This window comes from Caretta caretta, chromosome 11 (genome assembly GCF_965140235.1).
Source record: "Caretta caretta isolate rCarCar2 chromosome 11, rCarCar1.hap1, whole genome shotgun sequence".
Lineage (NCBI taxonomy): Eukaryota > Metazoa > Chordata > Testudines > Cheloniidae > Caretta > Caretta caretta.
The window spans coordinates 12,492,505-12,520,165 of NC_134216.1; the positions used below are offsets into that span (position 1 = coordinate 12,492,505).

At 42.1% G+C, this 27,661-nt stretch overlaps 1 protein-coding gene across 10 annotated transcripts in view; it reads left to right on the forward strand.

Moving 5' to 3' along the window:
* KALRN (kalirin RhoGEF kinase) overlaps positions 1–27,661 on the forward strand; it is a 779,108-nt gene that overhangs the window by 657,833 nt on the left and 93,614 nt on the right. For all 10 annotated transcript variants that reach the window (XM_048869043.2, XM_048869046.2, XM_048869044.2 and 7 more), the window contains one exon: positions 27,354–27,637. In XM_048869043.2, the coding sequence (XP_048725000.2) occupies positions 27,354–27,637 (284 nt within the window). The remainder of the gene's footprint in view (positions 1–27,353; positions 27,638–27,661) is intronic.

The following is a 27,661-nucleotide window of genomic DNA, read 5'->3' on the forward strand; positions in this document are numbered from 1 at the left end:
AGACTCAGCATTTCCTGGGTTTGGATGGGATTGAAATACATTGTGCTCCTCACAGTTGGGCACAACCAACCTTCCGAGTGGCTGGGGGAGGGGTATGTGCCAGTGCTTCATACTTCAAAACCTGCAGAGCCAACACCTTCCAAAGTATGTAGGCATTACTGACTTTCCCAAAACAAAGTCAAGAGTGATTCGGAAGAGTAAAGACTGCAGGACCGCAGACTCCACAGGGCATTGGAAGCCTTAACTTAGTCCTATCATGCCTTGGGAAACAGGCTTTTACAGAAACAAAGCTGTACTGTATTTCAGTGCTTCCTGTTCCATGGCAGGTTGGCAATAAACGGGCAAAATAAAAACAAGGTGAGGAAAACACTTAAGCTATGTCCTTTTTGAAGAGTTTGGTTCAATGCAGCATTTTGGTGAAGGCTGGAACGGTTCTTGATCAGGTACAAATCAGCTGTCCCTTTTTATATTACATTTTCCAATAATTAAAATAAAGGTAAATGAAGGGGGCTCAAGGACAGACTGGCTTACTAAATTCATGCATCATGAATTTGCAATGCATGTGCTTTGCTCAGCTGGTATTGAGCTAGGTTCACAATTCTGCAAAAGCAACAAACCAGAAAAGGAAGCATGTTCAGTTTGCCTTGATTTTTAGCATGATTTAATAGAATGTTGATCTGCAACAACGCAAGAAGACCTATCATCAAACGAGTGAGTGACTCTGGAGCTTCGGATATTGCATTCTTGTCCTTTGCAGGGTTTGACAGTTACCTACTGAACAGAGATGGTGGCAGGATTGTCACCCAAACCAAATTGATTGAACAAGCTATAGGACAAGTCCACTCTGAAAGCACAGTTGGCACTCCCAGAGTTAGCACACATAGCAGGTTCAGAACAGGTTAGTGCTAGCTGACATGGCTTTGCACTTCAAAGTGTTGGTCCCTGTTGCTGCTTGTTTTCCTGGGAATGCCACTGGGAGAGGGAAACAGCTGATATTATTCTCTTCTCTGGAATGTTAGCTGACCATATTGGCAATTCTCATTTGCCTATACAATAATGAAAGGTGGGATATTTATTTTCATCTTGCCTTCTCCCTAATAGTGAAGGGAGCATGAGCGGGAAGGAGAGAGATTAATAATAGTCATGGTGCTTTTTCAGGAAAAAAACAAAGGTGGTCGGATGGTGGAAATGCACTTATGTATGCATTCTACATGCACTTGTTGATGGTGTGGGCACTCCAGACTACCACATCACCATGCTAATGTTAGTAGCACATGTCATTAAGCTTGGAGACAATTCCTTAATGCTGTAACTTGACTTTTGAACATCTAACGTCACTTCTTTGTCATTGCCCAAAGACAGGCTTCATATTTTTAGGGCCCTCTGCCCTTCTTAGGGTAACCAGATAGACAGTGTGGAAAAATTGGGACAGGAGGTGGGGGGGTAACAGGTGCTTATATAAGAAAAAGCCCTGAATATTGGGACTGTCCCTATAAAATCAGGACATCTGGTCACCATAGCCCTTCTCCACCTTGCTTCAATCTCAGATTTGCTGTAGAAAGTGTATAACTATAAAGAGGACTCATCTATAACATGGATACAGGGCAACTTGACTTCGATTTGTTCTTGCTGCTGCCCTGTAAATGACCTCTCCTGCTTCAGAGGGTGGATCTCTTCACTGGTGACAGATGCCTGATATCTTGTACTTTGGCAACACTTACATAGATTGTCATGCCAGTAAAGTGTCTCCTGAACTGAATCTGAAAAAAATTGGCAAGATTAGTTTGCAGCCCATTGTCAGTGAGAGGTCACGCATCCGTGTTAAGCAAAAGTATTTTGTGCTCTGGAACTTGGAGATGATGCAGATAATTGATCTGGGGGAGTGTGATTGGGGTGGAGGGGGGAGAGCATAGTGCAGTGTAAAAAGTCTGAGGCTTAATTCTTGTGTGAAATTTTGCTGAGGCACGTATGTGGAGCCTTTCGTTTGGAAAAGTCTGGATTTTGTGTAATAGGGTAATTTTGAAAAGAGTTTTGTCAGATGTCTAAAAATACTGCTTGAATTTCAATCTCATGCAGTCTTTCACAACAGTAGTGTTCATGGTATCTTTTTGGCATGACTTCTGTAAGGTGGACTCCTGATCTAGTCAGCTATGCCCACGTGTACAGAACTAGTGGAGTACAGTCAGGGGAAAGTGATCTGGCACTGGGTACCATTTGCAGTTGTGGTCTAACTCAACTCAAGGTGAACTAGACAAGAATTCCTTCTGTGCTCAAGTGAAGTGCAGAGATACTCAGTCTAATATAGGAACATGTTTCATGGCAAAAAAATTCAGTCTGATTTGCTTTCATTCATGAAAATGATAGTAAAGAGCAGTAGGCTCGTGCAATTCTTCTGGCCAATTAATTTAATCAGGCAAAGTTTGAGAAACAGTTTTTGCAATGTCATTATGTTTGCACACAAGAGACAGAGTAATAAGACACTTCCTAGCAGTCACTATGACTGTAAAAGCAATGTGACACAGGCTTGAATTCTGAATATGATCTTATAAGCAGGAGAGTCAGTCACTGAATTCTCAGTAAGAATCAGTACCATGGGGAAGGAATCTCCTTTATTTAACAAAAATGTGCAAAACGCCCATCAGCTGCATTTTTCTGTCTTGGGTTAGAAGCAGTTGTTTTTCTAATTATGAGTAGTGTACCAGCACCCCCCAGAGTCTGAGCCCTTTTAAAGAGCCTAGAAAATGGGAAAAATAAATGCCAGAAATTTTCTTGATTAGTGGAAAGTCTGGGTAAAAGAGGAGTCTTCCAGTATGTTCTAAATGTGGTCAGGTCAGGCTGTGTTTTTTTTTTGTTATTTTTTTTTTTAAGATGCCTTCCTTCAGAAGCAAACTTCAGAGGTGAAGTTCCACCACTAAGAATGCCCTGGCTCCAGCTCTGTTGAGCTTCAGTCTGGAGCAGAGAGCTGAAATATTGTTGATTGAATGTATGTGATGTGGTAGGCCCTGAGACATAGCCTCTTCCTCTCAGACCCAAGTCATTTGGAGTTTTATGGAAAGCAGCTAGGACCTTGAATTTCACTTGGAGATGAATGTCAGTAATCCAGATCATAGGTATAATGTACCTGCACCACTCTGCCTCACTTGGAAACCAGGCACCTCCTGTATTTGATGAAGTTGGGTGTCATATGTTAGCCCCAGGTAGGGTGTATTGAGTTCTAATTCTCCTAGCTAACAGGTCATAAAGATATGGATCACTGTAGCAATGTCTGCATCGCAGAAAGAAAGATGGAGAAGTATTTATGGCCATTGATTAAATTTGGGAATCAAGGAGCCCAACTGTGTATGTGGAATTGTGTATACTGCTCCAAACTCTCAGCTAACTAGTCTGTGGTACAAATAAACAGCCTATTGTAAACTTTTGCTCTGAACATTTTTTAAGTTGACACCCTGCTGTAAGGCCGAACTGTGACAGGTTCGGTCACAGAGACCCCCTTGGGACTGTCCCCTGACGTGCTGGAATTACCTCTGAGCCTATTTTCCCTGCCAGCTTGGGACTCCAGAACCCTGCCTTGTTAAGCCAAACACGCTAGCCTGTTGCAACACAGACTTGGGGATCTGAGCCACACTCCCAAAGCTGCAGACTTTTTAACCAAAAACTGCTCAGCAGGTCAGTTATCTCCAGCACCCAGACATCCAGTTCCCAATGAGATCCAAACACCAAATAAATTGCTTACTCTGCATAAAGCTTATACGGGGTAAACCCATAAACACTGATAGGAGGCGGGAGGGATAGCTCAGTGGTTTGAGGATTGGCCTGCTAAACCCAGGGTTGTGAGCTCAATATTTGAGGGGGCCATTTAGGGATCTGGGGATTGGCCCTGCTTTGAGCAGGGGGTTGGACTAGATCTCCTGAGGTACCTTCCAACCTTGAGATTCTATGATAGAGAAAGAGAGATGCACAGCTGTCTGCTCCCCCGGGTATTAATCACTTTGGGTTTACTAATAAACAAATCCTACTTGTAATATGTAATAAAATCACTTTTAAGTGGTTTTAAATAATATCAGACAGAACAAAGTAAGTTACCAAGTAAAATAAAGCAAAAACATGCAAATCTAAGCCTAATACACTAAGAAACTGATTACAGATAATATCTTACTCTTAGATGTTTTAATAAGCTTCTTTCACAGACTAGACTCCTTCCTAGTCTGAGTCCAATCCTTTCCCCTGGTACAATCCTTGTTAGTTCCAGCTCAGGTGGTAACTAGGGTTTTTCTCATGACTGCCGCCTCCTTTGTTAGCTTTGGGACAAGGTGGGAATCTTTTGTTTCTCTGGATCGTCCCCCCCCCCACCCAATGGAAAATGGTTCTAAATGGTTTAAGATGGATTCCACCATTCTTCCTGGGCTGGCTTACACGAACACAGGAAGGCTTGCAAGTAAACAGAGCCATTTACAATCAATTGTCCTAGTCCATCAAGATTCTAAACAATCATTAATGGCCCACACTTTGCATAATTACAATAGGACCTTAGAGTTTATATTTCTAGCTTCAGGTACAAGAATGATACATGCATACAAATAGGATGAACACTCAGTAGATTATAAGGTTTGTAATGATACCTTACAAGAGACCGTTTGCATAAAGCATACTCCAGTTACATCATATTTACACTCATAAGCATATTTCCATAAAACATTATGGAGTGCAGTGTCACAGGAACTATACAGTAATTGTACCACATGGCTCTTATGGATGACTTAAATAGTTTTCGCTGTTACCCTGTAATGGAAAGTGACCTAATGCAAGACATGGATCTGTTTTGAATGGCTGATGTAAATATCTGAAATCAAGAGCTTGCCCCTTCCCCTTCTTCAGCAGTCATCCTGTGTATATGACTAGTCATGTACTTGTGTGTGGCTGCTCTAAACTTTTTATTTCATAAAATAAGAAGCTCAGGTGAATGTTAGCTGTGGCTCACGAAAGCTCATGCTCAAATAAATTGGTTAGTCTCTAAGGTGCCACAAGTACTCCTTTTCTTTTTGCGAATACAGACTAACACGGCTGTTCCTCTGAAACCTCCCACTTATGTTTATTATATGGAAAACAAAAGCTGAGTGTCGGGGAAGGTTCTTTTATTTTAAGGAGCCTGTCCTTTTCTTCTGTCCTCTCCCCCTTACCCCCCCCCCCGCCCAAGTCTTTTGCTCTCTTTCCTCTTCCATGTCTTGCATCTCCTTTACCCCGTTTTTTTCATTCTCCTTTTGTTAATCTCAAAAATTCATTGACTCATGCTAAGGAAGATGTGTAGTGTAAGACTAATTAAATAGACTTTCCTTGGCTTCAATTTTAGTGACTCTGATGTATGGTAAAGACTGTTCAGCCAGTCACCTCTTAGATCTTCTCTAAGCTGTCAGAAACATTGTGCCATACTGGAAGATGGAGAAATTGGCATAACCACAAGCGCTGTCAGAGCATTAGTACAAGTTATCTCTTTATTAGATAAAAGGCAAGTTTTCTTAGGAAAACCATTTTTAGAAGATATGAGGGTTATAGGCATTAAAGTCAACTGTAGAGCATTGTTAAGGAAATTAGTACCTTTCTGCTGCATGATAGCAAGGGTATGATCTGCAATAAACTCATTCATATTGGGAAATGTTATGGACTTGAACATTCTATTTTCTGTTTAAAACTGAACCATGGTTACAGTACATGAAGCATACTGGAATGTGTGTCCAAAACAGCTTTGTTGAAATCAACATGGAGGTAAAAACAATGGTGAAGATTAAGAATGTCTGACAAGTTTGTCCAGTTTCTTAGTGCTTCCTGAATAGCAAATATGAGGAAACTACTAAATTCTTCAATAGGCTTTCTGGGAAAAACCATTGAATTGCTTACTAGTTGTGACGTTAGAATGTCTATAGACTCAGCAGTACTAGCCTTCTGTCCGTGCAGTTTTTCATTTGTTCAGTCCTTTGTGTTTAAGGGTTCTTGGTGCTCTCACACCAAAGTGGCTTTTTAAATTTTGACCCAGTTCCACTATGGCAGTTGTTTTCAGCCTTTTTTCATTTGCAGACTCCTAAAATATTTCAAATTAGAGGTGCAGACCCCTTTGGAAATCTTAGACTTAGTCTGTGGACTACCAGGTGTCCACAGACCACAGGTTGAAAATCACTGTTCTGTGGTAACAGCCACCTTTCACGGACCCCTTAGACATAGTCTGTAGACACACCCCACCCCACCCAGGTTGAAAACCCCTGCACTAGGGAAACTTCTACATCCCTAATAGAACTTTCTCTTGTCCCTTCAAAGTCACTGCATCCTCACATGCCTAAGGATTGTACCTGGAGTCAAGGCAGGCCATGCCATCCTTTGAGAGACAGTTGCATTTGGGATGTGGCAAAGGGGATGTACAGACAAGACTTTCAGATCTCACATTGTACTAGTATACAGATCAGCCATATGCTATCAAGTCTGAAACTAAATGAGTGGTGTCAAGTATCAGAGGAGTAGCCGGGTTAGTCTGGATCTGTAATAGTGGCAAAGAGTCATGTGACACCTGATAGACTAAAAGACATATCGGAGCATAAGCTTTGGTGGGTGAATACCCACTTCGTCAGATGCATGGAGTGGAAATTTCCAGAGGCAGGTATAAATATGCAAGCAAGAATCAGGCTAGGGATAATGAGGTTAGCTCAATCAGGGAGGATGAGGCCCTCTTCTAGTAGTTGAGGTGTGAACACCAAGGGAGGAAAAACTGCTTTTGTAGTTGGCTAGCCATTCACAGTCTTTGTTTAATCCTGAGCTGATAGTGTCAAATTTGCAAATGAACTGAAGCTCAGCAGTTTCTCTTTGAAGTCTGATCCTGAAGTTTTTTTGCTGCAGGATGGCTGCCTTTTAAATCTGCTATTGTGTGTTCAGGGAGGTTGAAGTGTTCTCCTACAGGTTTTTGTATATTGCCAATCCTAATATCTGATTTGTGTCCATTTATCCTCTTATGGAGGGACTGTTCAGTTTGGCTGATGTACAAAGCAGAGGGGCATTTCTGGCACATGATGGCATATATTACATTGGTGGATGTGCAGGTGAATGAACCGGTGATGGGTGTGGCTGATCTGATTAGGTCCTGTGATGGTGTCACTGGTGTAGATGTGGGCAGAGTTGGCATCGAGGTTTGTTGCATGGATTGGTTCCTGAGTTAGTTACTATGGTGTGGTGTGTTGTTGCTGGTGAGAATATGCTTCAGGTTGGTGGTTTGTCTGTGGGCGAGCACTGGCTGGCCTGTCTCCCACGGCCTAAGTGAGGGATCGTTGTCCAGAATGGGTTGTAGATCACTGATGATGCGTTGGAGAGATTTTAGCTGAGGACTGTATGTGATGGCCAGTGGAGTTCTGTTGGTTTCTTTCTTGGGCTTGTCTCGCAGCAGGAGGCTTCTGGGTACATGTCTGGCTCTGTTGATCTGTTTCCTTATTTCCTCATGCGGGTATTGTAGTTTTGAGAACGCTTGGTGAAGATCTTTTTTCAGAGTAGCAGCCGTGTTAGTCTGTGTTTGCAAAAAGAAAGAGTACTTGTGGCACCTTAGAGACTTAGAGATCTTGTAGGTGTTGGCATCTTTCTGAGGGGTTGGAGCAAATGCGGTTGTACCTCAGTGCTTGGCTGTAGACAATGGATCGTGTGGTGTGTCTGGGATGGAAGCTGGAGGTATGAAGGTAGGCATAGTGGTCGGTGGGTTTTCAGTATAGGGTGGTAAGTGACCATCCCTTATTTGCACCATGGAGTCTAGGAAGTGGACCTCCCGTGTAGCTTGGTCCAGGCTGAGGTTGATGGTGGGGTGGAAGCTGTTGAAATTGTGGTGGAATTCTTTCAGGGTTTCCTTCCCATGGGTCCAGATGATGAAGATATCATCAATGTAGCATAGGTAGAGAAGGGACGTGAGTGGACAACAGCTGAGCAAGTGTTGTTCCAGGTCAGCCATAAAAATGTTGGCGTATTGTGGGGCCATGCGGATGCCCATAGCGGTGCCACTGGTCTGGAGGTGTGTATTGTCACCAAATTTGAAATAATTGTGTGTGAGGATAAAGTCACAGAGTTCGGCAACCAGTTGTGCTGTGGCATCAACCAGTTGTGCTGTTCCTGACAGCTTGTATTCCATCTGTGTGTGGGATGTTTGTGTAGAGAGCCTCTACATCTATGGCGGCTAGGATGGTGTTTTCTGGAAGATCACCAATGCATTATAGTCTTCTCAGGAAATCAGTGATGTCACTGAGATAGCTGGGAGTGCTGGTGGTATAGGGTCTGAGTAGAGAGCCGTGCTGATCCTAATTCTTGAGGTTACTGTATTGTTTTCAGCTCTCATAAGTTCAGCTGATTTAAAAGAGAGTACATGAATTTTGCTTTCATGCCTGCAAAACTCCCAAACCATCTCTTTCACTTCAAGCACATATGAGAGATCACAAGACTTATCTTGCCACAAGACTCCGGGTGAAAGACTTGACTCTTAAGGGGAAAACACTTGTGATAAGTACGCACTGGCTGAGCACTGATAAAGAGCAGAGTAAACGGGGTGTATTACTTTTCTACAAAGCATTTCAAGACTGGAGAGGAATTGTCCTGAATATTCCAAGTAGGGTTAATGGGGGGAGGAGAGCAATTCTTTCCCAAGTTGTCTTTCCTGATATTCAGTCTAGCACTGATCTTCTAGACTGGGGATGAAGTGGTGGAAGCTCCATTGAGATACTTGTAGACTAGACAAAGCACTTTGAAAACTATATACCATAGGGAATGCTCATAGGAGGAGTCGACTCTTCGGCTAACTAGACAACTTAATACAGTAGATAAGTGTCATTCTCAGTTTCTACTTGGTGGTGGGTACAGATAGATCTTTCAAGCAAAGTCTTGAATATGTTTCTACTCTTAACATGACTCCAACTCAAGTGTTACAAGCACAGAAGAGTGAAATATAAAGTAAACACATAGATGAGGTAGCAGGTGTAAGCAATTAGGAGCCTAGGAAATGCACCTAGTCCTGTCATCTCTTCCAAAATGTTTTCAGCCTCTGAGCTTGAGGAAGACCATAGGCTTCACAGGAGAGTTTCATGTCAGTTCCTTTTGCATAATCGGACTACATCATGACAAGTGAACTCTTGCAGAAGAATGTAGCACACAAATGAAACCATCCACCTTCTGAGTCATAGGGAGGTAGTGATTTAAGTCAGTTTGACAGTCTCAAAGAAGGGATCTTGCTAGTTTGGTAGTCAATAGGCATCATATACACTGCAGAAGAATCTGCAGAAGTATTTTTCACATCACAAAATAAGTAGCCCTTAAAGATCCAGTCCACTTTTAGGTGGATACACCAAACTAGTTATTATCACATAAGAATTACATTGCTACCATTTAAACACTCTTATTATGGTGTAAAGCAGAGAGAAGCAACAAAAGCTTGTCAGACATTTTTGTGAAAAACACATTGTAAATAATATTCTGTTCTTTAAAAAGGAGCAGCTTAGTGGGTAAAGAAAAATCTTATCAGATATGATGGAAAATGTCTTCTCTTCTAATTTCTTTCCAATTGGGAAATATTAACTTTTATTTCACACCTGAAAGTAACATGTCCTCTCTGACTTGTCCTGGTTTGTGTGTCACTGTAGTCAGTCATGTCAACCTTATTGTGGGTTTCAAGTAGGTTCAGCTGACTAGCATATCAGCTGTGACTGACAGGGGTCTCAGACAATCAGCAATGTGAGATACATGCCTCTCCCTTGTGAATTGTCCATTTTTGTCCAATTAATTCTTTTTGGATTGCTATAAATTTATCCCCTCTTCCTCCCCTCGATCCCAAAACTCACCATGACTCTCCCCACTGGCTTCAGACCTTTTTGAGGTTAGAGTTCCATTAATTAAAATGATTATCCTGGACTGCTTCATGTGTAATTGCAAAATTCCCCTTGGTTAGGTCCTAGCAAGGTGAGCATTAGAACCTGCAAATAGAATTTAAAAAATGTATAAAACTGAATTTATTTTCTTATATGAAAGGATTACTACATTTAGGTTTTGCTTCACTTTTTCTTTGTCATGCACTTTTTTCCTTCAGTGTGACGTGTACAAAACAACTTTCATAGGAAAGCACTGAAAATCAACTCTTTTGACAACATTTGTTGGGTGTTTGAAAGATATATTTAGTGGTGGTTTGGAGGAGTGGCAATAACATTCTTGGTTTTCTTGGCAGGTTTCTTACAACTTACTCTATACTGTAGTACAAGTAAGTGGCAGTGTGACAGTGGCTCCCAAAGGGAGTGAATTTAATGGCCTTAAGGAAGGAGTCCACAGATAGCCAGAGGCCACTAGCACAGGTTTCTATGCAGTTTCAAGTAAAGATCTCTTGTTTGTCAATGCAAGACAAAGTATCTAGTTCAAAGTATCTTTTCCATACTCCTGTTGAGTGGGTTGGAGCAGAATTGGGGTCCCGAAGGATACAATGGGAAAAGGGAGCAGCACCTCCTGAGACACTGATGAAGCTACTAAAAAATCCTAACGTCATTTCATTATAAGTTTGAGCACCACAACTACAAAATCTTGTAATTAATAATGTGCTATATCATACTTTCTCAAGAATCTCAAAAAGCTTTACAGAGTCAATGAAGCCTATCAAATCCTCATGACACACACTAATGTTTAATATCCATTTTACAGATTATCAGACTGAGTCAGACACCAGTTAAATGACTTTCCCAAGCTGTTCGGTTTTGACCAGAAAGTCTGGTTAAAAAGGGGACCTGCCAGTGTCCAGTCAGACACACTGAATGGACACCAAAAGTCCAGTTGTAGGTGGGAGGGTATTCAACCTATGCCAGGCCCTGCTCAGTCAGGGCTGCCTCTTGCCTGCATCTGTGGGTAGGCAGGCAGCAGGTTCGGAGTCAGGCTGCAGCTCCCAGCCCCACAGCAGAGGAGGACCAGCTGGGGTGGGAAGAAGGTGGAGGACAGCAAGTGATGGGGGGGTGGGGATGACAGGCAGAGCAGGAAGTGGGCCCAAGGGGAAGAGCTGGAGTGTGTGCGGGCGGGGGGTCCAGTTTTCAGAAACGTGTAACCCTAACAGCAAATTTGGGGCAATAGGAGTCAGGTTTTCTGATTCCCAGAATCATGTTCTAACTGCTAGATATGTTCTACAGTAAAACAGGTTAGCATGGCTCAGTAAGTACCTTTTTACTGCTGTCCATGGCCTTAACACTGTTACCCAGCACAAAGGCTAACCGTGGCTAAAACCTCCTGCAAAATAGTGTTCAATAAAATTATTCATGAGTAAGAGTGACAGAACTGGGCCCTGTTGAAAATAATGGCACGGAGATAGTGCCCCAAATGGCCTGTGTGTTCATGCCAATTTCAAGAGGCAGGGAGCATCCACATACTTCAATAAGATCTACAAATGCTTCGAACCTCTGAAAATCAGGACACAACTGGACAGTGCCATGGAACAGTTCTGTAAGATGCTGTCAAGTATTGCACAACTCGGCATAACTTAACCACACACTGAATAAATACACTTTGAGAATGTTTTGAAGAGATGTAGCCTAATTAATCCTCTGGGGGTATAATATGTATATCACTGAGATCCAATTTAGCATCATGCGATCTAGCTTTTTGTGGCCTAAGGACTCTGCTTTAAGACAAACACATTACCATTGGTAACTAATGGATTACTTAGAAATGCAAATGTGTTCAATGAGTAGAATATAAAAATAAGATGGTACCAAAGCTTCATATAACTGAAGTGCATCAAATCTTGTATATTTCAGATCCTTCATATTTTATATGTGAGTTAACCATCTGAAATAATGTTCAAACATTTAATTCAAATCATCTATACTTCGAGTGAGAGTAACTACTGCCTACTTCACCTGCAAAAAATCTTTAGTGTAAAGTGATAACACTTAAACATTCTGGGTTTGTCTTGAATTATGTTACCTGAGTATTTACAGTATTCCCTCTAAGTGACCTGAAATGCATGACTCTATCTGGCAAATGGCTCTCTCTCCCTCAGCACAGTAGACAATCATGTCAGTAAAATGCCAGTTCATAGTGAAGCCTATGCAGAATATGAGAGCATCTGGCAGCTTTTGAGGCTTCTACTTTTTTGTTTTGCAAAAATAGGTTTGTAAAAATGTCCAGTTTTCTTACTGAAATCTAAGTTGAGAGTGAGATTTACTCCAGAATACCCAATAGCCTGGTGGGTAGAGCACTGGCCTCAGGCCTCTCTCAAACCAGATCAGCTCCCTGCTTTACCTGGTTCAAAGTGATCTGGGATGAGATAATTCTACTCTGAATTGGTGTTTGATATCCCAGGTCACTGCCCTAACCGCCAGGCTACACAGTGGAAGAATATCTGTCATTCACCATCTCTCACCCCTACCATAAAAAAGTATTCCAAGTTACTTTTCTCAGTTGTTTTGGAACTTGGCTTTGAAATGAGAGTAACTACTTGGTAGAGCACACGCTCAAGTTGAAAGTTTGACTGGTGGCTCCCCCTTTCCAAAATGCCGTGGTGCAGCGTGTAACGTAAATGATTCACATTATAAAATGCAGTATTAAAGATCTAAGCAAAACTGAATTTTGACATTGATTACTACCTAGCCACTCATAAGGAACACTGGCACAGACTGCTGTATTTTGAAAGTCAGTGGGCTGTTCCAACCTTGGAAATCAAAATCAGACAGTTGGGAATAAGATATCGCCTGGGTAACTCTTGAAAGGTCTGTTTATATATCAGAACATTAACACTGCTTCAGAATGTTGAGAGCTCAGTATGTACTGCAGAGATTTTCCTCAATCCAGGGAAACCCTTTCCCAAGGGGCAGAATGGAGAAATCTTCCTTCTTGCTGGTCTCAGAAATCCAGCATTCATACTTCAGCACGTGAAAGATGACCTCTCCTGAGGGCCTGTCTTGCTCATGCCAGTTTCTTAGGTTTTGACAAAGCTACTCCCTCCCCTTATGAGCTGTTAAATGAAAACAAAGGGACAGAGTAGAATTAGAACATTCAAAAATCAGTCAGAGAACACTGTAACCTCCCTGGTCACTCAATTTCAGACCTGAAAGTTGCAATTCTCCAACAAAAAAACTTCAAAACAGACTCCAGCGAGAAACTGCAGAATTGGAATTAATTTGCAAACTGGACACCATTAAATTAGGCTTGAATAAAGACTGGGAGTTTTTACTTTGTGTAATGACCCATGCTAATTTTTTCCCCTACTGTTACTCAGACCTTGTCAACTGTTGGAAATGGGCCATCCTGATTATTACTACAAAATATTTTTTCTCCTCTAGATAATAGCCCACCTTAATTAATTGGTCTCGTTACAGTTGGTATGGCAACACCCATTTTTTCATGGGTGTGTGTGTATATGTATATATAATCTTCCTACTGTATTTTCCACTGCATGCATCGGATGAAGTGGGTTTTAGCCCACAAAAGCTTATGCCCAAATAAACTTTAGTCTCTAAAGTGCCACAAGTACTCCTCGGTTTTTGTTTTTGTTTTGTTGTTTGCTGATACAGACTAACACGGCTACCGCTCTGAAACCTATATTCTTCTTGTCACTATCTGGGGGCATCTTGTGATGATTTGAGTTTCTGAAAAGTGTATTGAAACCTCTTGCAAATCTAACAGCCTTATGAGGGTAATTAGTGTCTTTTGAAGCTGGTTGCCTGTTCTCTCTCTGTAATTTTCAAACAGTAAAATATAAAACACCAGTAATTCAGATCTTCCTGTTTTACTTGGTGACCACCATTTACACTTATTCAGACCTCCTTTAACCCATGTTCGTTATCTTTGCTACAAGGATATATTTTTCTTTAAGTAATTTTAGAAGTCAAGGGGGTGGAGGAAGTAGCTTCTGGGAATTGGCACTGGGAGCTCAGGCACAGAAGTATACAATGTGGCTTTGGGCATATTTATCATCTAACAGCTCTACTCTCATTCTCGTTAGTCATATGGTGTCCACTGTAGCCCCAGGACCATCCACAACTTATTTTTTATTCCATCCTTCTGTCTTTGGGACTATCAGAGCTGAATAATATATTAAGAGTGAGCAAGTGAAAACAGTCCAGCATGAACATCTACTTGACTGTACAGTTTTTCTGACATTGCCTAATCCTAGTCACAATTGGACATGCACGTAGATCATATTGGGGGTTCTGCCCTGGCTGTAACCAGTTTTTTTCTTTACCATGAGGCTTCCTATGACCTCAATAGAGGAGTGTAGTAGGACTCTTCCCCCTGTACACATTTCCCTTTGTACACTTGTATCCCTCTCATCCTATCTTGTAGTGTTACTTAGTAGCACTATATGACTTAAGCAGTATATTCTGCACTGGTCGGTATGTAGAGGAAGAATTAGTCTCTGCTGTGAGTTCTTTACAGCCTCAGAATGTCAAAGGAGAACATCTCCTCACTGAATAGGCTTTGTAAACTCTGTGTGTGCTTGGAAGGGTTAGTGACATCATTCTAACCATAGACTTTTCCTCCAAACCTGTGCAAAAAATGTTTTTTGGTTCCCAATAATCTGATTGTGGCTTCTATTTTTTTTTTCCATTAGAAATTGGCCAGGGTGCATGTCTGCAGATTCCTTTTGAGATACAGAAATAGGCGCTCCTGGGCTGTAAACAAGCTAGTCGGATGTCTTCATGCTGTCTCTTTTCTCTGAGCTCTCTGAGTAGGGGCAGTGGTTTGTTCTACAGCAGAAAAGGCCTGCTTTGAGCCTAGGGCAACATTGGCTTCAGTGGTGATGTCATGTCACTGAGGAATCACTTAATTAAAAGTGGAAAAATTCTTACTGTAGCTCAATTTTGAGAGCTGCTGAATGAAGCTGACCCTTGACACCCTGTAAAAGAATAGGCCTTGTGTTTTATTAACAGCTGCTTGGAAAGTATGTGTAACAAATTTGTTTTTGTGCCCACCACTAGGATAAAAGATGGTATTCCACAGACTGCTACCATGCCATCCATAGCAGAAATAAAATAGCTAGATCCAAATTAAAAAGCTGATCAGTTGGACTCCATATGGATGTTTAAACATTTTATAGTGATCTATGCTAAAAGGAGGGTATATTTATAATTTCTAGTGAATGGTTTTATTAGTGCTATGCAAAAATGATGCACTGCTTCTTGCATGTGCAACTTCACACCTACTGGGTGGGTGGCAGTGGGCAGGTTTTTAAAAATTCTAGGTTACGTCACACTTCAGGTTTCCACAAAGGGTTCTTAACATAACTGAATTTATGTTGAGAATGCAGAAATCTCTCTTGCTAAATAGAATTTCAGAAATAAAAATTTTAGGGTTTTTGTTGCTATGAGTGGCCCTCTTTTAGGGTGACCAGGTGTCTGGTTTTCAACCAGAACACCTGGTAGAAAAGGGACCCTGGTGGCTCAGGTCAGCACTGCTAACCGGGCCATTAAAAGTCCGGTTGGCAGTGCTGCAGAGCTAAAGCAGGCTAGTCTCTACCTGTCCTGGCTCTGCGCTGCACCGTGGAAGCAGCCAGCAGGTCCAGCTCCTGGGTGGGGTGGGGAAGGGGGATGCACAGGGCTCTGTGCACTGCCCCTGCCCTAGCACCTGCTCTGCACTCCCATTGGCCGGGAACCATAACCAATGGGAGGTGCGGGGGTGGTGACTGCGGGCGAGAGCAGTGCACAGAGCCGCCTGCTGTGCTTCTGCCTTGTAGACAGACCTACGGCTGGCTGCTTTTGGGGCACAGCACGGAGTCAGGACAGGCAGGAAGCCTTCCTTAACGCCACTGCACTGCTGACCAGGAGCTGCCTAAGGTAAGCCCATGCCCTAGCCCTGAGCGCCCCACCCCAGAGCCTGCACCCCCAGCTGGAGCCCTCGTCCCCTCCCTCACTCCAGCCTAGTGAAAGTGAGTGAGGGTGGCGGAGAGCGAGCCAGCGAGGGACAGGGAATGTAGTGAGTGGGGGGCAGGGCCTCAGGGAAGCAGCAGGACAGAGGGTGTGGTCTCAGGGAAGGGGCAAGGCTAGGGTGTTCAGTTTTGTGTGATTAGGAAGTGGGCAACCCTATCCTCTTTCCCAGCATGGAACTTCCAGAATTATTGTTTGTCATGGATTCACAAAGTGTTTCAATTTCAAAATGAAAAGTGAAAGGAGTTTGGCGCTTAAAAATTCCTCCAAAGAAACATGCAATAGCTTTGACCTAAACATTAGTTTGTACGAAAAAGAACACCCCCCCCAGCCAGAAACTAAACCAAGCAGCATTCAAAGTTGAGTCTTCTCCAGAAACCTGCTACCCAACTCCATTGCCTTGTGGGAAGAATACTCAATTCTTAATTTTTGCCAGGGCTGAGCCCCAGCACGTCTGGGCTTCGTGCATCAATTATGAATTTTTTTGTTAGTTTGCTTGAGCTCCAGCCCCTCTTTCATTACTAATTAAACACTGAGAATGCTCCTATCTGTCTTTGCCAGCCAAGTGATATTTGTTGCAGCTGTGCTCTGAGCTGGTTCACAATGTGTCCTCTCTGCCTGGTATGGGTGGGGGTTTCTGGAAACTTATGAACAAGTGTGCCTGAGATTTCCACAGAAAATACATTTTAACACTTACTCATGGCATCCTGACTTCTTTCACCCTTCAGAATGATTCCTCTAGTAAATGTTCGTTTGGCGCCAACTTTCATTGGCGCTAGTGGTGCTCGCGCCCCCTGGCCCCGCCCCAACTCCACCCCCTCTCTGCCCCTATTGGACCCTTCCCCAAATCATGCCCTGGCCCCACCTCTTCCCCCAGTGCGCCACGTTCCTTGTCCTCCTCCTCCTCCTCCCCTGTCCCTCCCAGTGCCTGCCACGCGAAACAGCTGTTTCGAGGCACAAGCACTGGGAAGGAGGGGGAAGAAGGAGGATGCGGCGGCACACTCGGGAGGAGGCTGAGGTGAGCTAGGGAGGGGAGCTTCTGGTGGGTGCAGAGCACCCACCAATTTTTCCTCATGGGTGCTCCAGCCCTGGAGCACCCACAGAGTCTGCGCCTATGGTGGTCTGTAGGGAGCTAAGTAAGGCTTCCCTTCTTGGCGTAGCTCTCACCCCTCTGGCTCTTCAACTCTAGATTGAGGCTGGCTGGGATTACCTCACACAGTGAGCTGTTTGATGAACTCTTTTGCTTCCTTGTGATTCTTGCCACAAACTCCAGAGTGGCTACTATAAATAAGACACAAGTGGTGTGGGTGAGGGGTGAATTGTGAAAAGAGACTAGCTTGTCAAGAAGACTGATAAGAGCAGTAAAGCAAAAAAACCTCCCTAAGGAAGGTGGTGATGTTGGTCTATGCTTTTCTGCGTGAGCACACTTCAGAGAGACTGGGACAACCAGAGTATGACGGGCTCACCCAACAGCAGGTGTCTATGCTGTTACTTCTAACTCTGTAGGTGTTAGGTCAGGTCGTAGCCTCTCTGGCTGGCTGCTCTCCTAGCTTGTAAGTAATTACTGCATGTACTACCCTGCTCTTAGCTTTAGATACTCCTCCATAGAGCATGTGCACTGTCGTCCTCCAGATACTCTGCAATAAGACTCCTTTCCCCAAAAGATCTCCTACAACAGCTTTAATTCTGCATGCTACACCAAGACTAATTGTTCTAGCTATTTCTCTGCCAGACTGACTTCAACAGTTACTTCTAATAGGACAGTAACAAGATGCAGTGTCTGGGTTTTGTTACTGATTTCTTTCCCTTGTGCTGCCTCTCTTTTCCTAGAGATGCTAGACGTGTTCATATCGCACTCTCAGTACCCTTTTTTATTTTTTTTTATTTTTAAAGAATCTTGAAGACTGCACCGTTCAGAGCTGCTTTTTTAGGCCTTTGGTTTAGCTCCATCTTTGAAACTTTCCTAGAGTTGCAGTAACTCATTCCTGACCTCCAGTTTGATAAGTGGAGTTCTTAGACGTAACCCCTTATTGATTGACACAACCTAAACCTGGCGACTGGTTTGGTTTCTCAGCTTTCCAAGAGTGTTCTGAGGAAATTAATGTCTGAAGAACTGAGCTAAAATAAAACTGTTCAGCTGAAGTTAATGGCAGGTTGCCTTTTGGGGATTTATTGCTAGTTAGAATGAACTGTCACATGCTTAACCTCAACTAATTTCCTGCTGGGAGATGCGACTGATACAAAGTACACCAAGTCCCTGGATTGTTCATTTTGCTTTGGCCTACTATCCTGTCTGAATAGCATAACCAGGGAGATGTACATTCCTTAACTCCAGGGAGATCAGTGACTATTACCCTAAGACATAGAAGCCCCTGGTAGCATTCGTTACGCTTTCTAGAAATCGCTGGATATTAATGTTTTTTTGATTCTAAAACCTTGTATTGACTTGGGCAGTGTAGGTGGAGTGCCCTTTTCTAAATACTATCTGAATCAAAGCAAGCTCTGTTTTCTTGCCCATTACAAGTAATACCAGGTTTTCAGTAAAGAAACTATTTTTAAGTTCTAAATGTCTAGCATAACTTTGAGTTTAGTCTTTTTTTGGTTAATTTTGGAGGTCAGATTTGCATGTTCATAGTTGAACCAGGAAGTCAGACTTCTGAATTTCATTAGATTGAAAGTCTGTCACACTTCTGGCTCTAACTCCTTTTTATCTTTTTAGCCAGGTATGTTGCTTTCTATTTCTCAAATATTTTGTGTAATTCTAACACAACTTTTACTCTAGGAAGTCCATATAATTTTGCCAGTTGAATATGTGGATGAAATTATTTATCCCAAGAAATTGACCTGTGAGAATTCTGGCAACTTCATTTGATGCCTTTTCAGTGTTACTTTGAGTTAGGGCATCAGATGAGCCCCCCAAAATAAAATAGAAAACAGCCAACATCTGCCTGATCTCCAGTACAGATGGGCCCAAAGTAAAATGCTGAACCCAAACATCTTCCATACTTTGGAGGTTAGGTGAAAATTTTGCAGGTGAATCTGAACTTATTTTCAGACATGAAACCAGGTAGCATGGAGTTTCTTCTGACTTCTGCCTGAGCTTACTTGAAATTCAGCCACATCTTTTTGAAACATATGAATACTAACAAAATTGACCAGCATTCTGAACCTACAAGGAAATCTGAAATGTGCACAATTTTGTGCCTAGGTTTTGTTAAAGTTTAGCACCACTCTAATTTTAAATAATTCCCACTCCAATTGTCCTCTTTCTCCATCTATGTGGGTGCTTAGGACTATTTGCATATTCTTGTGGCTTTTTCACTGAAACCTTTTGTGGTGGCTTTGATTTGAAAAGGTGGTCTTCTGTATAATAGAATGTTGACAAACGTTAGCTTTTTAGCAGTGTAACTAGCTGCTTTTGTATAAGCAATGGGAAGATTTCTTCCTTTACTGACAAACCTGACTCTAATGCAGTAGGTTGTTGCCCAGGAATCCAAAGTAGATGGATTGTTTCTTGAACTCTGCTGCAAATTCACAGTAGGTGCATGTAGTGACTAGAATCTACTCAAGCTGTAAAGCTTGGATTTAGATTTCAGTCCTCCCAAACGCTGAAGTTTTTTAATGCGTGTTAGCACCCACTAGCATGTCTAAATGCTTTACACAAAAACACCTGCAAGACCAAAAGAGCTTGCAATCCAACGGCCTTATTCTGCCACCCTTAAATGCATTGAGTAGAACTTCACCTCCTGACTAGTCCTCCTCACTTTAAATGGTGTGGCATGAGAAGTAAGGTATTAGTATGAATAAAGGAACCTGAATCAGTCCCTAAATTATAGACTTGAGACCATTCCATATGTACATTGGGAATGGGATGTACTTGGGAAGGAAGAGAACGTTACAGACTGCAAGAATAAGAGTGAGCATCTCACTGATTGCGATGAAGATTTTGTGTAAATGCACATTTTAAAAATAAGTGCTAATGTAAATGTTCTCATTGCGCACACACACGGTAGGCACAGAAGAACCCTGCTTTCCAAGACACTCAAGTACAAAGGAATTCAAGGTCTCCAAAACTGGTAACTTGAATGGAATCCATATTCTCCTCCTATGCTGATATTTCACCCCTGCACCATAAAGGAGATATCATTTTTTCTTGCAATAACCGCTGCAGATGGAAAATGGGCTCTGGAAGGCACAATAGAGCTCAATTGACGGTTTATTGGGAGAGATCATGAAGCCATTACTCCCACTAGTGAGTGGCTATTCACAGGTATAGTCCCATTGACTTCAGTGAGTTTGCCAGTGGGGTTCACAATCTTGTTAACTGTATTTGACATCCTTGAGGTACAATCCTTCTGCCCTACCTGGAATGATGCTTAGATGACTTGGAAATGCAACACAGAAATCAAATTCCTACACTGTGGTTTTTTTTGTTTTTTTGAGGAAGCCTGCAGTTGTCCATCACTGCTACAGAAAATTGCTTTGAGATAGTAAGGTCATCCCAGTTAAACTTCACATTAAGATACTGTGATCTTGCTCTTCTGACTTTAAAACAGAATTTTATCCTTTTGTAAGTCACTGACATTTTTACAGCTGTAAGCTATTCTAATGCCTAGCTATCAAGAATGAAAGCCATTTGGGACATCTGAACTAGTTTCTCTCTTTAGATAGATAGTTTGAATAGTGTGGCTCTAAAAGATTTCTTTTCTGTAATTTGATGTGAGAAGTCTTTTCAGCACCTCATTGGAGAGACTAGTGCCTGTAATGCTGAATCAGATATTTCTAACATAATGTCATCACATTCTTCTAGTTCCTACTCTGTAGGGGGTGGGGAAGTTAAATTGAAATGACTTATACTAGTCACCTGGCACCACATTCTCTTTTTGAAACGTTTCAAGGGCTATGCTTTCAATACTCTGAATCCTCAGAAATTCTGAATTTTCATTCAGAATGTTATATTTAAATAGCCTCTTCCTGAGTAGTAGCCTTAAATCTAGGAGATGGTCCATTTTAGCAACAAGAATAAACAAGTTCACTAATTTAGCAGTGCAAAACCATCAAATGTTAAGGCTTTTTAATCTGACTGTAAATATCTGCTACTGTCATGTTGCCAAGCAACAGATTTCTTGGAGACTTGTATAGAGGTGCAAGCTGGGTTGTGAATGTACCTCATACTAGCTTGCCATCCCCTAACTGACCATCTGTACCATGCTGACGCACACTAATAATCTGTTATTGGGCTTTGATCTAATCTTTGAAACAGGACCAGATCGAAGAGTATTAAAGACCTGTTAATGTGAGTCAGCAGTGTCCATATTCAAGTAGAAAGGCCCTCACACTCTTTTTTTTGTGTCTGAGTGGTTTGGGCAGGAAACTTATCCAGCCGTATTAGTCTACTGAACCCAATGTAGACATTTTGGTTTACCAGGTAAACATTTAAAAGTTCTGTCCTGGCATAGTGGTGACATTGTGATATACATGGATATACCCATTTGCTGTACTCTGCAGCTGTTCCAGAAGAACCTGGTGTTCCCGTAGTCTGTCCTTTGAAGTGAGGGCAAAAGTTAATCAGTCTTTATGGGTAACATTTCCAAACTTCGCCTGGATCATCTTAATGAAATTGTTTCCAGTGCACATTCACACCCGTAGTTTTGTGACTAGGAGAGAGTCATAGCAAATCCTCACTGTTGCACTTGATACCTCTTGCTGTCTGAATTTCAATCTATTTGAAGACCTCAGACTGAAGAAATCCACTGATAAGTCTAAAAAATAATTGACTTAATTTTCCCCCATCAGAGATCTGACCTGGTCTGAACTTTTGGAGTTTCTGGAGACTTTATCAAGAGTGACTAGTGACTTGGATGCTCAATTTGGCACACTTTCAGAGGGCCTAATTTTCAGAGAGCAGATTTTTTTTTCCAGGACTTTCTGAACATCAAGCCCCTGTAAAAAGATTCAGTAAACTGGGCATCTAAACAGCAAGGCACCCAAAGTCCCTTTTCAGACCATCTATAGGGTTGTCAATTTTTGGTTTGGCATATTTCTGGAGGTTTAGTCACATAGATTAATCTTTAATTCCTGGAGACTCCAGGACAATCCTGGAGGTGTGGCAACCTTACCACTCCAACGAACACACACAGCAAGTTTCAGAGAGGTAGCCATGTTAGTCTGTATCAGTAAAAACAACGAGGAATCCTTGTGGCACCTTAGAGACTAACAAATTTATTTGGGCATAAGCTTTTGTGGGATATAACCCACTTCATCAGATGCATGGAGTGGAAAATAAAGTAAGCAGGTATAAAGATGGGAGTTGCCTTACCGAGTGCTAACGAAGTCAATTCAGTTAGGGTGGCCCATTCCTAACAGTTGACAAGAAGCGGTGAATATCAACAGAGGGAAAAATTATTTTTTGTAGTGACCCAGCCACTCCCAGTCTTTATTCAAGCCTAATTTGATGGTGTCCAGTTTGCAAACTGATTCCAGTTCTGCAGTTTCTCATTGGAGGGTTTTTTTGTTGGAGAATGGCGACTTTTAATTCTGTTGAGTGTCCATGGAGACTGAAGTGCTCTCCTACTGGTTTTTGAATGTTACAATTCTTGATGTCTGATTTGTGTCCAGCAACTACACACCACACAACAGAAACACTAACCCAGGAACCAACCCCTGCAACAAACCCCGTTGCCAACTCTGCATATCTATTCAAGGAACATCATCATAGGACCCAACCACATCAGCCACACAGCCCTTAATGGTGTCTCTGATGTGGTTGGGTCCTATGATGATGTTCCTTGAATAGATATGCAGAGTTGGCAACGGGGTTTGTTGCAGGGGTTGGTTCCTGGGTTAGTGTTTCTGTTGTGTGGTGTGTAGTTGCTGGACACAAATCAGACATCAAGAATTGTAACATTCAAAAACCAGTAGGAGAGCACTTCAGTGTCACTGGACACTCAATAACAGAATTAAGTTGCCATTAAAGTAGAAGGAGCTGTGACTGGAACCTAAAGAGGGGTGTGGTGGTTTTTGTTTAATTTTGGGATTATTGCTTTTTATCTGGGCTCTGAGGAAAGAGCCTTTTAAACAATTGTACGAGTGTTCCTTTCAGAAGGTTTTACTGTAGGGAGATATACTGCCATAAAGTAGTGTGTGTTGGCTTCTTGACTAGGCTGTTTAAGTGACTTCATTGTTACAGCATAGGGGGAGGAGGGAAACTGAGGCAGGCCACTACAGAATGGTACTTGGCTGCAAGCAGATGCTCAGGAAGCAACAGTGGCCCTTCTATAGCCATGATTTTATGATGTATAGTTAATCTGGTAGTATCCATTTTTGTACTGTCCCAGGATAAATTGGGTAACATTAAAAAAATTGTTTTTTATATAATACGCATACCTCTAAATACCCCTATAAATTGTGTCCCATTCTTTAGTCATCACTAGGGCAGAGTCTTCATTGACCACTGTGGGATATTTGCCTAAGTAAAGATACTCCAAATCAGCCTAAAAGGAAAGGAGTACTTGTGGCACCTTAGAGACTAACAAATTTATTTGAGCATAAGCTTTTGTGAGGTACCAGCTCAGTTCATCAGATGCATTCAGTGGAAAATACAGTGACAGCTACTACTCTGAAACCTGTCATTATGCAAGGCACTGAATTTAGCCGTATGGCATGGAAATCTATCAACTTCATGAAAAAACTCGTACCCCATTGTATTTTCCACTGAATGCATCCAATGAAGTGAGCTGTAGCTCATGAAAGCTTATGCTCAAATAAATTTGTTAGTCTCTAAGGTGCCACAAGTACTCCTTTTTCTTTTCACTTAAGGTGAGCTATTAAGCAGGAGAGCAGGGGGAGGGGAACCTTTTGTAGTGATAATCAAGGTGGGCCATTTCCAGCAGTTGACAAGAACGTCTAAGGAACAGTGGGGGGTGAGGAAAATAAATATTGGGAAATAATTTTACTTTGTGTAATGACCCATCCACTCCCGGTCTTTATTCAAGCCTAAGTTAATTGTATCCAGTTTGCAAATTAATTCTAGTTCTGCTGTCTTTCCTGGTTTAACCAATTTGGTCCAAGTTTATAAAGTAGTAATATTTTTGCCAGCAGAGAGCCGCTCTGGAGGGAGAGGGTTACTATTTTACAATTTTAGGTCACTAAACAAAGCATTTTACTGCATGTTTAGAGTTAATTTATGAACAACGGAGGGGATTGCTTAGTTTGCAATAGGCTAAGAGAAGCTAAAGTTTGGCTCCTCAAACATTAAGAATGCCCAGATTATCACTTCTCTGCTGGAGTGGGGAAAGGAAGAACTATTCTGAAAATTGCCAGATGATAGACGGCCCTTTTGGAATGTCTTGTTCCAAAGGCGGGGGAGGGGGGAGAAAGTTGTGGGGGTGTTTTTTTGTTTTTTGTTTGTTTGGGCCCACCAACTTTGACTCCTTTCCTTTTAAGGTCAAAGAACCAGCCTTATCTATGAAAATGCATGGCTTCGGTCAGTTACTATTGATTTTATTTTCAGCCTATTTTGTGTTAATCGACTAATTTTAAATAGGTACAAGGGAGGCTTACAGAACTGTTTTCAGAGGCTAGCTTATCTGCTGTCTGATAGGCTTCAGACACTTTCCATTCACAGAACTCACGTGTTCCTTTGAAAGCAAAACTTTATCAGCATACCCTGTTGTGTCAGCAAAATTCAAGGTTTTAGAATAGTAACTTTGCACTTTTGAGCAACATGCAGGACATAAGTTCCCTTCCCTCTCCAGTTTAAACTCCCTTGCATGTTAGCTGTGGAATGCAAACTTTCCACATCTCTTCACTCAGCAAAGTTTCTACTACTGAAATATTCCCCTTTGAAACAGAACAGCCATCTGTTTCCAGGAAGCTGTCTTATTTTAACTGCTAGCTACTCTAGCAGTTAAAATAACTTTTAAAGTTACTGTCCTGTACAAAACTCCTTCATGGGCTCATGGAAGGTGTCACTTCGGTGGCCATGGAGAGTGGATTCTTTTGTTTCTCAATTTAAATGTGTACTGCACACAAATCCTATCGGGGCTAGCCCCATTTGCAGGGTATTCAAGGCCAAAGGGTACTATGCTCGTTGGAGGGCCAGGTGGGAGGGGATTCTAACAGCAGATGTTAGCATGCACAGCCAAACATGAAAAGAAGCCCCTAACTTGCATTCAAAGTAACATTATGATCCAAAACAAACTCCAGCAGATCAGCCATCTTGAATCTTTTTACTGAGGCACTGATGGAAAGGTAAATAAATCTAGTGATCACTACCCATTTGAATTCATTGCGGTATAATCACAATTTGTCAGAACAAGACTCTGACATTAGGAAAACAAAACAATAAATGAAACAAGTAAGGTGAACTTGTCCTGAAGGGAAAAATGTCTTGTTTTGTGGGAAATCAGTGTTATGCTATGGAATTTGCCCTATAAGCAGGAAACTCCTGTAGGGCAAGTGGGATTTTAAATCTCCAGGATTGTAAAACACATGAGATTAAAGGAAAAGGGAAAGCATTCTGACAGCAACCTGTGCTGTGCAATGGTCTCCCATTAGAGTAGGTTCCCCATAACCTAATCAGCCTCTCTTGTAGAATCAGTTTGAGAAGAAAGGGCAATTTTCACAATTCTCTGGATGTGTGTAATTCAGTCTTGCTGCTGTGCCTGCCAGAGAGGATGCCAAATGTGGTGGTGGTTTTAGTGATGTGCAAAACCATTTACTGAGTACCAGTCATACCTCCTTTCACACCATCTGCTGAATAGTCAAGATGTGAACTTTTAGTCCTTATTGACCTGGGCTGGATTTGAATTTGCAGCCTTGGAGGTAAAGGGTCCATTATCCTATTATTGATCCACAGAGCCATTATGTCAGTTTTGAGCTCCAACCAATCCTAGAGCCAGCAAGTGCCTGCACCAATAGGGTGACCAGATGTCCCAATTTTATAGGGGCAGTCTCAATTTTTGGTTCTTTATATATAGGCTATTTTTTCCTCTCTCCTCCCCCTTTTCCCCCCAATTTTTCACACTTGCTGTCTGGTCACCGTATGTATCAATCACCTGGTACAAGCTAGGACTTTGCTATTTTGTCAGATATCAACAGCCTCCAGGCAGCTTGGAATTTCAGGGGTATAGAGAGGGAGAGAGTCGGTTTTAAGGCTAGAGAGGTGCACCAGATCATCTAGTCTGACCTCCTGTATATTATAGCCCACCTGCACACTAAACCCAACCCACCCGCATTCTCTATTCCCTGGCTGTTTACTCTGTGCTGTTTGTGGGGTAGGAAAGACAAGATAATAATAAGAGCTTCTGCAATGACTTTATGCCACCCCAGGATCCCCATATGCTGGGTGTCTTCCGTCTGCACTGAGGGAAGCAGACCTGGTACACTGAACAACACTTTCAATTCAACTTCTGTAATGTCTGGCTGATTTAATCAGGCAATGGCAAAGTGTCACTTTCTTCTGTACACTGAAGGAACACTGTAGTCTCCCTTTGGCTGTAGAGCTTCTGCCCACTACTTTCCCTGGCTGCCCTATGGCCTAGCTCCTTGCTAATCTTTAAAAGATACAGTAATATAACCTCTGCTGTCCTGAAAACAAAATCCAGCTACCCCAGTGGAATCTGTACAAAATTCCTAATCCTGCTTTTCTAAAAAAAGTTTCAATGCTTTGAAATAAATGGAGTGACGTTCACCTTTTTGCCAGATCTAAAGATGTCAGTTTTTTGCTCAGCATGATTCACTTTTAAATCTAGAGCTGGCCACTACTGATCCAGATCAAAGGTGCAAGGGCTTCACTTAAACCAAGGACATTGTTTACTGAGCAGGAGGAGGGAATGGGCAAAAAGAGGAGCCTGTCAGGAATTGCTTCTGAAGCAGTTCTCAAAGCTATACTTTACTTTCCCACTTCTTGCAAGAAGCTAGCACAAGCTCAGGGACGCAGCCTAAAAACCCATCATTGTATAGCTAACAGAAGACGCACAGTACGTACTTATGATCACTTAAGTTTCCAGTGGAAACAAAATGGAACAGACTGACTAGGTGCTGATGGCTGGAAAAGCTTTATGGTAGTAGCTGTTGCTGTAGCTATTTTGTGCCTTGCTCTCACTTCACAGTGGAGTCTGGGGTAGGAACTGAGAAAATCTAGTTGCATTTTTTGTCTGTGATGTTTCACAAGTACAGGTAATATGGAGGGAAATGAGAAGTATTTAGGATTTAGAGGAATCTTAACCATCTTTTTCAATCATGTGTGCAGTAAATATAGGTGTGCTATAGAATTAATTTCTGAAGAAAACAAACTGACTTGTTCAACACTTGACAAATTTATTTTTCAAAACATCTTTATTTTGTTCTGCTTTGCACAAATCCCCATGCACTGTAACATGGTACATCCTAATTGAGGGTAGTCCCAGAAAGCCAGCAGGCAGTGTCATCAGTCATCTGTTTTGTTTCCTTCAGATGCATATTCAGTCTCCTCTGGTGAAAATGGAGGGAAGTCAGAATCGGTGGCCAACTTGCAGCCTCAGTCATCCCTTAACTCAATCCAGAGCTCTCCTGGCCCAAAGCGTTCAACAAACACACTGAAAAAATGGCTGACAAGTCCTGTGCGTCGGCTGAACAGTGGGAAGGCTGAGAGTAACCTCAAAAAACAGAAGAAAGTGCGAGATGGCAGGAAGAGCTTTGACCTGGGTTCACCAAAGCCTGGTGATGAGACCACTCCTCAAGGGGACAGTGCAGATGAGGTATGTATTAACAGTAATGTAGAT